Source organism: Phodopus roborovskii, unplaced genomic scaffold, assembly GCF_943737965.1.
Source record: "Phodopus roborovskii unplaced genomic scaffold, PHOROB, whole genome shotgun sequence".
Classification (NCBI taxonomy): domain Eukaryota; kingdom Metazoa; phylum Chordata; class Mammalia; order Rodentia; family Cricetidae; genus Phodopus; species Phodopus roborovskii.
The window spans coordinates 1,365,021-1,380,627 of record NW_026126540.1 but is presented as its reverse complement, the minus strand read 5'-3'; the positions used below and the strand labels follow the sequence as shown (position 1 = coordinate 1,380,627).

The window sequence follows — 15,607 nt, the reverse complement described above, 5'->3', positions numbered from 1 at the left end:
TAGCTCATTTAGATATGTAATGTATAATTTAGTACAGATTATAGATACCTATGATAGTCAAAACTTATAGTTAAGTAGGATTTCTAGATATATAGAGATGTATTTGAGATGGATCGGCATTCTTCAAACCTTTCAAAGACCTACAGAATATGGCTTTTTAAAATGGTTTAGGGTTTTTCTTGACAGTGAGACATAAATCCTCCTGGTACCACCACCTATGTCAGAAAGGAAGATGGACATCAAAGAAACACGTATAGAGTTTACTTCCAGTATGACAAGACTAGCCATTTGGGCAAGATACTGCACTGTCTAGACTGTTTGACTTTATGCTGTATAAACTGGACATGCAGGGCCCATAGAAAAGTGACTGCTGATTCAAGATGGACATTGCTACAGAGTTCCTGCTTCATGGAAGAGACTGTCAGACAGTCTGCAGGACACAGAGAAAAGTGACTGACAAACTGCCAAGAAGACAGTTTAAAGTTTCCTGCTTTGCTGAAGAGTCTGCCAGAGACACTATGGCCTATGGGCTAAGGATGGAAGATTACAGAACTTTGGGTGACTGCCCAGGCAGTAAGTTGTCTCTGTCATTTCTAGAGTTTATATATTATCCTTCTATGGTCTTTGAGGGAGTTGAAGACAAATAGTTATGGTTATAGTTTTCCTTAGTTAGGATTAAAGATAAGTTACATAGACTTTAGACACACAAAGATAGGATAGGAACATTTTCTTCAAATCTTGCTAAATGTTAATGAACTAAATATTGTTAACTGTGATTCTTACTTGATAAGTATTGTGTTATATATTTTGCTTTGTTAAGGTTAAAACCCTTCCTTTTATTTAGACAGAAAAGAGGAGATGATGGGAGATGTCATTCTATAAATATGTTTCTCATACTGGTTAATAAATAAAGCACTGTTGGCCAATAGGAAAGCAAGATAGGTGGGACTAGGAGACAAGGAGGATTCGAGGAAGGAGTAAGGAGGAGTCAAGATGGAAGACGGAGAGAGCAGAATGCCGTCTCCCTATTCTCCGGTAAGATGAGACCACGTGGAAATACTTAGATTAATAGAAGTGGGTTAATAATTAAGACAGAGCTAGCCGATAAGAACCTAGTAACTGGCCAACAGCGTTGTATTAAATACAGAGTCTCTGTGTTTTATTTGGGGCTGGCGTGGCGGTGGGACCAGCGGCAGGAAAAACCTACTCCTTACACCACTCCCTTTGGAGGCCATTTTCTTTCAAACCACCACTAAGCTAGATACAAATACTGGGAAAAGGCCAGGATCTTCAACAAATTGTGCTGGTCTAACTGGGCAGCTGCATGTAGAAGAATCCAAATAGATCCATACTTATCACCCTGCACAAAACTCAACTCCTAATGGATCAAAGACCTCAACATAACCAAACATACTGACCCATAACCTTGAAGATTTTCTAAACAGAACACTAGTAGCACAGGCATTCAGATCAACAATTAATAATTGGAACCCCATTGAAAATGACAAGCTTCTGTACGGCAAAGAACACTGTCAAACAAATTGGACTCCTACAGAATGGGAGTTTTTTTTTTCTAATTATTATCTAATAGTGGTTTAATATCCAAAATATATAAATAACAAAAAAAAACTAGTTACCAAGAAAACAAATTTAAAAAAATGGTCTAAATAGATCTAAACAGAATTCTCAACAGAGGAAACTCAAATGGCTAAAAAATGTTCATCATCTTTACTTGGCAAGAACATGCAAATCAAACTACACACTGTACTTGTCAGGATGGCTAAGATCAATAGAAAAAGTGACAGTTCATGCTGGCAAGGATGTGGAATAAAAGGAACACTCATCTATTGCTGGTAGGAACGGAAACTTGTCCAACAATTACACTCTTAGGCATATACTCAAAAATGCCATAGATGCAACAAGGACATCGGTTCAACTATATTCATAGCAGCATTATTTGTGATAGCCAGAACCTGGAAGCAACCTAGATGCCCCTCAACTGACGAATGGATGGAGAAAATGAGATACATTTACACAATGGAGTACTTCAGCTGTTAAAAAAAAAAAAATGAAATTTGCAGGTAAATAGATGGAACTAGAAAAAACAGAACAAAACAAAAACCAAAAAACAAAACCATCCCGAGTTAGATATCCCAGACTCAGAAAGACAAATATGATATCTATTCGCTTATATGTGGATATTAGCATTAAGTCAATAATAACCAAACTACAAATGTTCTGTCTCCCCTTCTCTGATCTTCAAGAATCCTAATTGCAGATGTTAGGACACTTGAGTTTAGCTCACTTTTAGAGACTTTAACAGAAAATCATGTTTTAATCAAAAAGCTGTTCTACTTGCTGTGTTTTCAGGTGCACTGGACCTTTCTTATGGAGTGTCTAATTTTCAGCTGGTTCAACGTACTCTTGTCTGCACTGCATTTTTTCCATTTACATCTTGTTTATTGCTTATATGGCTAAACTTAACGCAATGGAAATTTCCTTTACCTCTTGGACATATGGCAAGCACTCACTCCAACTGTTTTAATGCCCTTATCTTCTAATCTTAACATCTGTATCTTTCTGAATCATTTAAAATATTTATTTTTATTTTATGGGCATGTATGCATCATGCATGTGTAGTGCCAGGAGAGGGCATAATCCTCCTGGTTTGGAGTTACAGACATCTGTGAACTATCGTATGGGTGCTGGGAACTGAATCTGTGTCCTCTAGGAAACTGGGCCAACTCACAGACCCCTCTGGGTCAGTTTTTATTCACTGATTTTTCTTTTCATTATGAGTTCTATTCTTCTGGTTATTTCTGTGTGTGGAAATTATGAATTAGACAGCAGACATTGTGATATATGCTTGTGCTTAGATTTGTTTGTCTTCTAGAATCTGAATATGCTGGTATTTCTATTGATGTGTGTGCTACCTATTCTAGGATACAGTAGAGTATTTTAGCCAACCAGTAGCAGCTAGCACCTTTAATCCCAACACTTGGGTGCAGAGGTAGGTGTAACTGTGAGCTCAATGCCAGCCTGATCTATGGAGCTAGTTCCAAGACAGCCAAAGCTACACAAAGAAACCCTGTCTCAAAAAATAAAACAAAACAAACAAAAGAATCAGCTTATTTTAGATCATCAGAATTAGGTCATCATTTTCATTTAGGGCTAATTATGGAAAAGCCTTTTTAGTGTCCTGTGTACACGTTTTCTAGTCTGTCTGTTGAAAACAGGTTAACACCTGGCTATATGCAAGTGCTTGATTCTTTAGTTCTCCTAGACTGGCCTTTCCGGGCTACAGTTTCCTGTGTTGTACATGTTGACCACTCACACACTAAAGTGACTTCCTAGATCACCTGTATCCTTCCCCTTTGGAACATGGGTTGGAGAAATGGCTGGGCCATTAAAGGCTAGGCTGACAACCTCTTTGGAACGCTCTTATGTAAACACTATTTTGAGAACAGTTTCTACTTTCATCTCTGTAATTCCTCAATTCAAAGACCTACCAAGCCCAGCCTGTTTCCCCAGTCTCCTGTGTCACAGACTGCAGATTTTCAAGGGACTAAGCTACCCACTCACAGGTCCTATCACTGTCAGGTGTCTTGAAACCACTGCTGTTTGTTTTTTACTCCGGGGGGGGGGGGGTTATTCAGGTGGAAGAGTGAATCTGGTCATTGTGACTGTACCCTGGTGAAACGTAGAAGTCTTGGACTTTGCATTTAGATACTGGAGGCTGAAGTTAGAGTAGCTCACTTCCTTGCTCTATAGTCTTGACACATTACTCTGAGTCCTGTTTATTTTTCATCTGTAAAACTGGAGTGGTGATGTCATACAAGTTAAAATACATTTATAAACAGAATTCAGCACAAAGCCTGGTCTTCAGCAAGTACTTTAATAATGGGATTATTTCAGTATCTGGATTGGTGGTTTTTAATAGACATTCCTTGCAAATGATTCTAGATCTAAAATGCTTATTAATTCAAAATTAAGCTATGCCTTCAATATTTAACCATATGTTTATTATTTACAATTAAAAATGACATCCTACAAATAACCTCATCACTGTCAACATATTAGGTATCATTTGGACATTTGAACATTCTACTGGAAAAGAGTGAGGGTCCTTCTAATTTGTAATTTACTATTTTTCTTTTGTTTGTATGTTTGTTGAGACAGTCTCACTATGTAGTCCTGGGTAGCCTGCAACTCTTCTGTGTAGACCATGCTAGCCTCAAATTCACAAATATTCTCCTGTCTCTGCTTCCTCTGTGCTGGGATTAGATATGAACCATCAACCTGGCAAATTAGGAGTTTATTATTTCTTGAAGTGAAGTCTACTTCTCTGCATTTCACTGTCAATCTGATTACTCTAGCCAAGGTTTTGTTTGTTTTCAAAAGGTCTATGTACTAAAAATGAGGTCATCAGTGTATCTCCAAAATGTTTCTAGACTACAATAAGCTAACGATAACTAAGAAAATATTTGGTTGGAATTTGTCTGTTATACTAAAAAAAGTGGTATGAATTGGTTATATAATTATTCAGGCTGCAAGAGGGTTCTACATCACAAAAATTTAAATGAATAGTAACAATATATTGTGCACTTGGAACCAATTTTAAAGGTTCATCGTGCCCATTAATTTGCTTTCTTTATCTCCAAGCAATACTTAAAAATAAACAAAAAATCAAGACAATCAGTAAATAGTTATTTGAGAATGTGCCCTCTTTGTTGCATAGCAACTATTGATCCTATTATGTGTGTTTTGGTTTTTTTTACATACTCTAAAATAATTAAGCACAGGCACAATTTGCTATCTACTTTTTAAAAATGTTAAAAGCATTTAAGTTATTAAGTTTATTCTAATTTGTGCATTATATGTTTGTAAAGAGAACATTTCATTCCTACGCAAAGGCACAGTGACCCAAGAAAGAGATGACAATGTCATATTAGTGATTCTCTTCGCTCATAAGAGGACTTTTAGGGAACTTTTTATTCATAGTGTTAATAGCTAACACTGTCAAGACATTCTGATTATCCTCCGGCTCTATTGGCCTGAGCACGATTTCCTGCTGGTTAAACAGTAACATTTATTAAGAAGTGATGCCCCCTCTACAAAACGAGACACCCATTTATAATACAGGAAATTATACACGCCAGGGGACATCTGTGGGATAAACATAATGTATTGGAGACACAGCAAGCATTTAGAAGAACTTTTACAATATTACACAGGACTCTTTTCACCATTGGATTAACTTTGAATAAAGCGAGAGCACTGATTTATTTATTTATTTATTTTTTTAATGTCAAATGTTAGCACTGGCTTGATCTCTGAGCATAAGAAATAGAATGAAGACCCTTCCCAAGGGGATGGACCTAAAAAACCCCAGTGGGTTGTGAATGTGGAGAGCTTCTGAGAGAAAGGCAGGAATGTTCATGCCATCAGTCTAAGAGGAGGATCTCAGAGTTGGAGAAAATGGTTGCCATATCTCTACCCAGGATAACTCCATCCCAACAATCTCTGAGTCAAAACCTGGGACAGTTAGAGAATCTCACAATAAATATCCACAAACTGCTCTCCAGAGAGCTGTTTTCATCTCAGCATCAGTGGCTAAGGCAGGCTACTTTTCTAGGCCTTTGCCACAGTGCCAAAAATTTTCTAACATCTGTCATTAAAGGACAAGCCTCCTGGTTTGAATGTGTGGCTGATAGTTTTGCTGGTGCTGGAATGGAACCCAGGGCCCTGAACATGCTAGGAAAATCATCTTTTTGAGTAGTTAAACATTCAAATGATAAGGGCCCAGGAAATGAACAAGAGCAGACTATCCAATTAAGTACATCAAATATCAAGACTTAGAAGTGGGAGCCTTTTACAAGAAAGGCTGGCTATGTGAGGTGAGACTGGGGCATTCATAGCAACTTCAGCCCATACTTTCAAATTTTATTCCCATCATGTACAAGTATACTTAACAGGAATTTTCTTCTTGACCTGGGGACTCTTCAGCCCAGGCTGGCCTCTGAGTCATTTTCTTCCTGCCTCAGCCTTAATCCTGGGGTAGCAGGTGGGTGACACCATACCCAGATGGTCATTTTATAGTCATAATCTGACCATCGAAGGGCAAGGGAGAAGGTGTTGGTTCATGGCTAGTGCTGGATGAAGATGTCTCAAAACTGGAAATGGGAAGTGACAAATTTAGAATCTAGCAGAGTATTAACAGTACATAAATGGTTTCAATATGCTGGGTGGCACAGCGAGGGACTCCAAGTAGAGGCAATAGCTGGAAGGTGGCTGAGGTGGCAAGTAATAGGATCCAGTCCCCCAAACAAGAATCTGATAGTGACCTAACAAACTACAAGGAGCACAGCCACACTGAGTGAATTTCAGTAGAAAGCTCCAGTTCTGGAGAAAGTTTCAACTGTAGGAAAACAGTGGACTGGGGGCTGGGTGCATGTGCACTGCCTTGGATTCCACACTTAGCGCCACCCTGTTGCAACAAATGATAAATTCTGAGGGAGAAGGCCTGTGCTGGGTACAAGACACAGGAGAGAGCAAGGTGGAGAGAAAGGCTTAGGCTCAGAGTCCAGGGTGTTCCAGGGGTCAGGAAGAGCCCTGAGGTAGTGGCAGGGAGAGGCTAATCACCAATCCTTTGTGAGTAGGCTGTGCATGCCGAGAAAGCAGGGACTGAAAGCTTAAAAAGGGTGACTTGCTCTATTTAGATGTATTTAGGTTGCTCATTGTTGAAACCTGGGAAAATATAGCCAAGTCCAAAGACCATGGTGTATATTTTTCATGCCCTGAGAGCAAATAGTTCTTAGTAGTAGAAAGAGAAATGTTTATTCATTTAACCCTACCAGAGCAAACTGGTCAAATACTCCTAACTAATCATTTTAAATCCTTTCCATTCTCTTATCTTAGGAGCAAAGAAGTGAGAATTATTAGTATCTCTATGCTTTAACAAATATGACAAAATTCAGTCTGACACTAGCTGGAAAAAAGTAAATATTTAAAGATTAAAATTACAGTTTTCCATATAAGAACCAAGAAATACCCTACCATTACAAGATTTCAAAATCTACATTTCATTTTCCCTATTTACTTCCTATCACATTGTCTAATATTCTGGAAAATGCATATATCTTAAGTGTATTTGGGTTGGGTATTCAGAGAAGCAAAGAAGTCTATGTGGAATATTCTTCTGGCAGAAGGACAGAATGTTTCTAAAGTAAACAAGACTCCAAGGCACGTGCTGATGAGAGCCAGTGTTACCTTCTCCCTCCAGCTATCATCACTCAGCAGCTTCTGTCTCAAGGTCTCCTGCATCTGCTCGATGCTTTTCTGATGGGCAACCAGCATCAATTCCCTGAAAACCACAAACCCAATAGATGAGTAGGGACTCAGCCCTCATGATCCTCCAGAGTTGCAGTTCCTGTCTCAGAGGCGATTCTTTCACAACATCATATGCTTACGCTCTTTAACAACATAGATATTGATTTGGATTGAAATCCTGGAGTCACCTCTGTCTTGTCATTTCCCTGGATTCATCACAGCCATTCAAGAGCAGCTGGCCAGAAGACAAGCCTCAACAATTTCTTTAAAATACTGAAGTCAAGGGTCAAAGAGGTGCTCAGTAGGTAAAGTGCTTGCCATTACAGGTGTGAAGACCCGCGTTTGGAGCCACATGCAGCAAGACAGGCTGGCATGCTTCTATAATATCAGAGCTCCTACAGAAAGATGGAAAGCAGAGACAAGAATCCCAGAAGCCAGAGAGCCTATTAGCCCAGTGTACACAGGGGTGAATAGAGGATGCTGTCTCAAGCAAGGTGAAAGGCGAGGTTCAAAACTTGAAGTTGTCCTCCATATATGTGCAATGGCATGTGCATGTGCACACAAGCATGCATTTGCACGCACCCTCTCTCTCTCTCTCTCTCTCTCTCTCTCTCTCTCTCTCTCTCTCTCTCTCACACACACACAGGAACCTCACACCATGTACACAGATTTTTAAAGAGCCCTGAAGTATGGACACGCTGATCAAGATTCACTGGACTAGGCTTACTATAGGTTAATATAATTTTATTCGGGGAGAAGGCACTTACACAAGAAACAGAAGGCTCCAAGGATCCACACAGGCTGCTCTCTGCCACTCAAGTGGAACCAAGAGATCGAGCTTGGATCCAACCCCAGACCTAATCCTACCCAAACAGGCATGGTCAGAGCTACAGGTGCGGTGTGTGTGTGTGTGTGTGTGTGTGTGTGTGTGTGTGTGTCTCACTACACTGAAGCCATTGATCAAGTATCTTTTTCCAAACATATTACAATAAAATTAGAAATCAGTACAAAAAATTTCAATAGTATACAAGCAAGTGAATGTTAAATAACTTATTCTTGAACAACCAATGATTAAGGAATAAAATTTTTCTTGACACCAATAAGAGTAGAGACACACATATTAAAACCAGGGTCAAGAGGCAAGTTTACAATAACCAATGACTGTGAACAAAGCAGAGAAGCTTAATTACACAACTCTCAGAGAACTAACAAACCAAACCCCAACTTAGAAGGAAAGATAATAGATGTTAGATTATAAGAAAATGAAATAAATAATAAAAAGGGTTGCTTTCTATTGCTATGATGACCATAACCCAAAGTAACTTGGGAAGTAAAGGGTTTATTTATGTTTCGCTGTGGGTGTCTGTTTCTGCTTCCATCAGCTACTGGATGAAGGCTCTAGATGACATATAAGGTAGTCATCAATCTTATTATTTTTGAAGGGCATTAAAGGTCAAATTTCTTTTAGGGGCTGGCCACTGGGAGTTTGACCATGCTTCAATGAGTGTATGGGTAACACAATTGGATTTGGTGTATTTTTCTTTTGAGGAGGTGGAGGGGACTGCAAGAATGGGAGAGTGGACCTGGGAGGAATGGGAAATGAGTGTGACTGGGGTGCATTGTGTGAAAAACCCAAATAATTAATAAAAATATTATGTTGGGAAAAAAGAAGAAAGAAAGAAAATGTCCCACAGACTTGATTAAAGGCCAATATCACAGAGGCATTTTTTTTTTTTTTTTTTACTATTGAAGTTCCCAGTTGACCCGATCTTGTGCCAAGTTGAAAAAAAACAAAACCAACGCAAACACCAAAGATCAAAGTATGGAGAGGGGAGGACTGGAGCTGCCTCGGCGGCTCACACTGGCACCACATGGCCTCACATGGAGGCCGAGTTGGCTCTCAGCATCCATGAAGGCGGCTCACAACCACCTGCAACTGCAGCTCCACAGGATTCAGTGTCTGCTTCTGCTCCCCCAGAGTGACTTAAGTCACATACCCCCACTCCGTGAACACATTTTTAAAAAGCTTAAAAATTAAGATATGGTCAGATGTGGTAACATGCTCTTTCAATCCCAGCAGAAGCAAATAGATTTCTATGAGGTTGAGGCCGGCCTTGTTTACATAGCAAGTTCGAGGACAGCCAGGGCTACATGGTGAATCCTAAACTCATGAAAGGGTGGGGAGGGAGAGACATTACCATGGATATCACAGAAATGGATAATTTCCTGAACCCATAGACTTTACTATGACTGAGGAAAGCCAAAGAGGTTGATGGCAAGTAATGAAATTAAATAGTCTCCCAAAGAAAAGTTCAGGACAAGACATTTGCACTGCCGAGTTCTATCAAACATTTAAGGAGAACTGATGTCAGGGTCTTCTTAAACTATTCCACAAAGAAGAATTCAATATGAGGTAATCTCTCCAAATGCATCAATGGTGCCAGCCTTATCCTGTTGTTACCCCAATCATACAAGAACACCTCGGTTTTAATAGGTTAATAACTCTGATGAACACAGATACAAAAATCCTCAACAATATTATCAAACATTAAAAAGAGTATTATCATTTTATTCATAATAGTTAAACATATATAAATCAATAAGCAAAATAAACCATCAAAATGAAAGACAAAACATGTATCACTTCAATTCATTAAAAATGGCCTTGATAAAATTAAACATTTAACATTCAACAAGTTAGCTATAGAAAGAATATACATATATTTCAACATAATAATGGCAAATATAACAAGGTAATATATAATCTCATACCACACAGGAAAAAACTGAAAGTGTCTCTCCTAATATGCAGAACAAGACCATCACTTATATTCAACACAGCACTGAAAGCCCCAGGCAGAACAATCAAGCAAAGGAAAAACATGAAAGCCTCTAAACTGGAAAAGAGGATGTCAAATTGTCGCTATTTGCAGATGACATGGTCTTACACAGAGAAAAACACAGGCTCCACCAAACACCTATGGGGATTAATACACAAATTTATCAAAGTTGCAGGAAACAAAATGTAAAAGTTAGTGTTGATAAATACCAATAGCAAATTATCTAAACTAGAAATCAAGGAAGTTATCCCATTTTTCAATAACTATGAAAAATAAAATGCATGGGAGTACATCTAACCAAAAGGGTGAAAAATCTTTACGATGAAGACTACACAAAACAGAATTTAAAATGGAAGAAAAACACAACAAATTGAAATACATTCTGCATTTATTGATTGGATGAATCAGTACTATTAGAATATACAAATGTACATGTCACCAAAATTTGTCTATATATTTATTATATATATATATATAATATGATATATATATAATATGATATATGTATATATATATCATAGAACCAGGGAAAATAACTTTTAAAGTTCACTAGGACACACATGCATGTGTGCACCATGCATACACATATGTAAAAACACACACACATGTATACACATACAAAAGCCTTAATAGATAAGGAAAGAGAAAAGGCAGAAGGAATTATGCTAAATAATTTCAAAATAAGCTGCAAAGTTTTAATAATCAAACAACATGAAACTGATAGACAGACATAACAACCATTGGAACAGAGCAAGGACTGTGCACCTGGATCCACAGTATAGGCAACTGAGTGCGGTAACCCAGACCCAGGAAGACAAGTATTATGTGTACTCACTCATAAATAGATATCAGACATAGAGCAAAAGATACTCAGCCTACAATCCACAACCTCAGATAAGCTAGAACCCTCTTTCGGAAACAGATGAAAGCAGAAGGAGAAATTCACAACTAACCAAAGGACTGAGCTCTTGGAGTACAATCAAAGGAGTCAAGACCACAATGGGGAAACCCACAGAATCAGCTGATCTGAGCTCAGGTCACTGACTCAGGTCTGCAAATGGGAAACCTGCTTAAGACCTAACTTAAGACCTTAACTCCCTGAACATAGGTGACAATGGTGTGGCTGGGGCAATATATGAAGACACTGGCAGTGGGTCCAAGATCTAATTCTATATGGAGCCCATTCTACACGGAGAGATACCCTGCCTAGCCTAGACAAATGGGATTATGACAAAGCATAAAAGTTCTGCAGAGCAAAGGAAGCAGCCATTGGAATGAAGTAGCAATATGCATCATGGGCAGCCGTATAGGTAACCACACATCTGATAAGGAGTGAATATCTAGGTATAAGGAGTTCAAATAACGGCAAAAGTCAACCTGATAGAGTGTACAGTAAACATGTCTGAAAAGAAGACAGGCAAGTGCCACAACAGGTGTGTGCAAGAATGTTCAGTCCTATTAGTCACCAGGAAATGCAAATCAAAGTATATGTGAGCTATTACTGTATCCCAGTAAGGATGGCTATTATAGAATGAGAAATGCTGGTGATAAGGAGAAAAGGGAGCCCTTTCTTCTGGTGTTGGGAATGTAAATTAGTGTAGCCATTTTGAAGAACAAGATGGAAAGTCCTTAAAAAAACAAACTAAAAATAGAACCACCATATGGTCCAGCAATCTCACTGCTGGGTTTAAATCCAAGGAGGGGGATCAGTATGTCAAAGAGACATCTATACTCCCATGCACACTGCAACAATAGCCATGAAAAGGAAAGAAGCTAGTGCCCATCACGTGGATACAGAAAGCTTAGCAATAAAACACATTGGAATACTACGTGGCAATTACAAAGAGTGAACTCCAGCCATTTGTGCCAAAGTGCTTAGAGATTGGTCCACCTGTTTTTATGCTAACACCAAGCTGTTTTCATTACTATAGCTCTGTAATAGAGCTTGAAATCCCAGATGATCCTTTATTGTACAGGGTTGTTTTGGCTATCCTGGTTTTGGTTTTTTGTTTTTGTTTTTTTTTTTTTTTTTTTTTTTTTTTTTTTTTGTTCTTCCATATGAAGTTGAGTATTGTTCTTTCCAGGTCTGTGAAGAATTGTTCTGGGATTTTGATGGGGATTGTATTGAATCTGCAGATTACTTTTGGCAAGATTGCCATTTTGACTATGTTAATCCTACCTATCCCAGAGCATGGGAGATCTTTCTATTTTCTGATATCTTCTTTAATTTCTTTCTTTAAAGACTTTAAGTTCTTGTTATATAGGTCTTTTACTTGTTTGTTTAGAGTTACCCCCCAAGATATTTTATGTTATTTGTGGCTATTGTAAAGGGTGCTGTTTCTCTGATTTCTTTCTGAGCCCATTTATCTTCTATATATATGAGGGCCACTGATATTTTTAAGTTAATCTTTTATCCTGCTACATTACTGATAGTGTTTATCAGTTGTAGTAGTTCCCTGATAGAATGTTTGGGGTCACTTATGTAAACTATCATATCATCAGTAAATAGCCAGAGTTTGACTTCTTCTTTTCCAATTTGTGTCCGCTTGATCTCCTTCTGTTGTCTTACTGTTCTACCCAGAACTTTGAATAGATATGGAGAGAGTGGACAGCCTTGTCTTGTTCCTGATTTCAGTGGGATCGATTTGAGTTTCTCTCAATTTAGTTTTATGTTGGCTGTGGGGTTACTGTATATTGCCTTTATTATGTTTAGGTATGTTCCTTGTATCCCTATTCTCTCCAAGACCTTTACCATGAAGGAGTGTTGAATTTTGTTGAAAGTTTTTTTTTTAATAGCATCTAATAGAATGATCATGTTTTTTTTTTTTTCTTTCAGTTTGTATACATGGTGGATCACATTGACAGATTTTCATATATTGAACCATCCCTGCATCACTGGGATGAATCTTATTTGGTCATGGTAGATGATTTTTTTCTGATGTGTTTTTGGATTTGGTTTGTCAGTATTTTATTGAGTATTTCTGCATCTATGTTCATGAGGGAAATTGGTCTGTAATTATCTTTCTTAGTTGACTATGAGTGTCTTAAAACTGAGATGCATCAACTTAAAATAGCTTCAAAATAAAGAAATTGACATAGCTCTAAAGCAAAATTGTCAAATACATACCATTGTGGCCAAAGTGAACACAGCTCCCTCATTAGAAATAAATCATTGCATGACCCCTAGAGATGACCATGAAAGCATACTGCACAGTTGAGGACTACAGACAGAAGACTGAATGCATATAATAAGGATAAGTTGAGGCTAGTATGTAGGACCTTGTACTCAGGTTGTAGAAAAACACGTAATAATTTTCTAGTTCATATGAAATTGACTACATACTAGACCAGAAAGTAAATTTCAATTTTTTGTTTGTTTTTGAAACAGGGTTTCTCTATGTAGTTTTGGCTGTCCTGGCATTTGCTCTGTAGATCAGGCTTATCTCAAACTCACATAGATCTGCCTGCCTTTGCCTTCCAAATGCTGGGATTAAAGGCAGACACCCCCATTGCCTGGCCAAATTTAAAAATTTTAAGCAACTGTTTTACTATAACTTGCGCTGTCTAATATCATAGGCTACTAGATACTTAAATATGTCTAGTCCAAACTTAGATGTGCTGTGTGACAGACAGGTCAGATTTGAACATTTAGAACAATAATCTAAAATTCCTACAATAATTTTTAAAGTCTAGATATTTTTATTTTAAGCATTATAAAAAATAGCAAATAAAAAAAATCACAGACTAAAATTAACCAGCCCCAGCCAAAGATTATACAACTCAACGAACCTTCTCTACTGTTGGAGCTACTACTGAGAACAGAAGCTGTGGATCATCACATTGAATTTTATATTTTCACTATTAAATATATTTTATTTACTTATCTAACACACACACAAAACAATAAGAATCCATGACAGAGTAATAACTAGAAAAACAACTGGTTTTATATACTCTTTCATAACTTGTATTCATTGTTTGCAAAAGATTACACATTAAATGATAAGGTGTGTTACAGATATATTAGGTTGCATTATCAAATTTGATTTCATCTACTTATTTTGTGTTATTAATGTGGCAGCTAAGTTTTTAAAAATGAACATACCTTGAATTATATTCTTTATAAGATACTGTCTATATTCTATAATATGAAATATCAGTCACAAAATAAAACACCGCCATGTACTTGAAAAAATTTTAAATGTTTCTGAATAAGCTATAGGTCAAACTAGAAATCATAATTAGTAAGATTATCATTAGTGTCTAAATACACTTAGAACTAAACAACAATGAAATTTCTGCATATCAAAAACTTGAGAGAAAGCTGACACAGATAAATTGTGGTGCACCTTAGGTTACAATACAGATGGAAAAAATGGATGGTGCTTTACATACTGTGCACAAATTGTTGGAACTGAACAATGAGGTTGGGGTGTATGCTGGCCATCAAACTCAGGATTCCACGATAAGCATGTGCCATCCCCGAGGTCCGCCCCATGGATCTAGTTCTATTAAGCTAACTTATATATAAAGTAACAATTTTAAGACTAGAAGCACAATAGGTAAAAGTTACAGAGTAGCAGGCAGGGGCACAACAGATGTTTTTAGGTTTGAAGACCTTTATCAATTTGAAGGAATTCCTTGTATTGCCGTTTTCAGAGAAGCAAAATTTCAGGTTGAAGATTACTATCACACAAGGTTGGGGAGAAGCATGAAGGACTTCAAAACTGACAGGAAGTTTCTTTGTTCTGAACTGAGTGGCCGTTAATGATGTCCTTCTATATATCTACTAAGTACCTCATGAAAATAATCACTGATAAAGCCAGAGCACAAAGGAGAACGACTGGGTGGGATAAGGAGAATTCCAGAACAAGACCAAGGTGCTCCAATGGGCTTGTGAGTCTCCTGAGTAGAGGGTGTCACCGTTCTGTCTGGACACAGTAGTGCCATCTGTTCCCGGAGACCAGTAAATTGGTCCCTGCAGCTGTGCTGTTTAAAGTCCAGGGAATTAAGAAAGAAAGTTGTCTATGAGCATGAGGCAGACACAGCTGGCTCTGGTTGCTGGCATGGCCACCTTTAGGCTGAAGCCGAGGCAGCAAATGAGCAGGTTAGGGTGGCAGGGAGGGAGGACAGTAAAGGCGTGGGTTGTGGTGTTCCTTCTGGACACGGCTTGCAGACTCATCCTCTAATTTGATTTACATGCTGACAACTCCTCAATTTTAACTGCAGCTGAGATAAATGTGAGTATGACTCAAGTACCCAACTTTCCAGCTGGCTGCTCTTTTTTATTGTAATACTACCCCAAGCCTTACACCTGAAACTTGACTGCCACACAATACAAATGTTTATTTTTTGCTCTCAGCATGTGCCATCTGCTGTTCACCTCCACTGGCGTTGTTTCAGGATCCTGCCTTAGGAGGGACTTCTGCAGTAGATGA

At 38.1% G+C, this 15,607-nt stretch overlaps 1 protein-coding gene across 1 annotated transcript in view; it reads right to left on the bottom strand.

Annotated features, from left to right (window-relative positions):
- Positions 1-15,607, bottom strand: part of Lekr1 (leucine, glutamate and lysine rich 1) — a 167,492-nt gene that overhangs the window by 23,716 nt on the left and 128,169 nt on the right. The window contains exon 10 of the mRNA XM_051199068.1: positions 7,270-7,363. Within this exon, the coding sequence (XP_051055025.1) occupies positions 7,270-7,363 (94 nt within the window). The remainder of the gene's footprint in view (positions 1-7,269; positions 7,364-15,607) is intronic.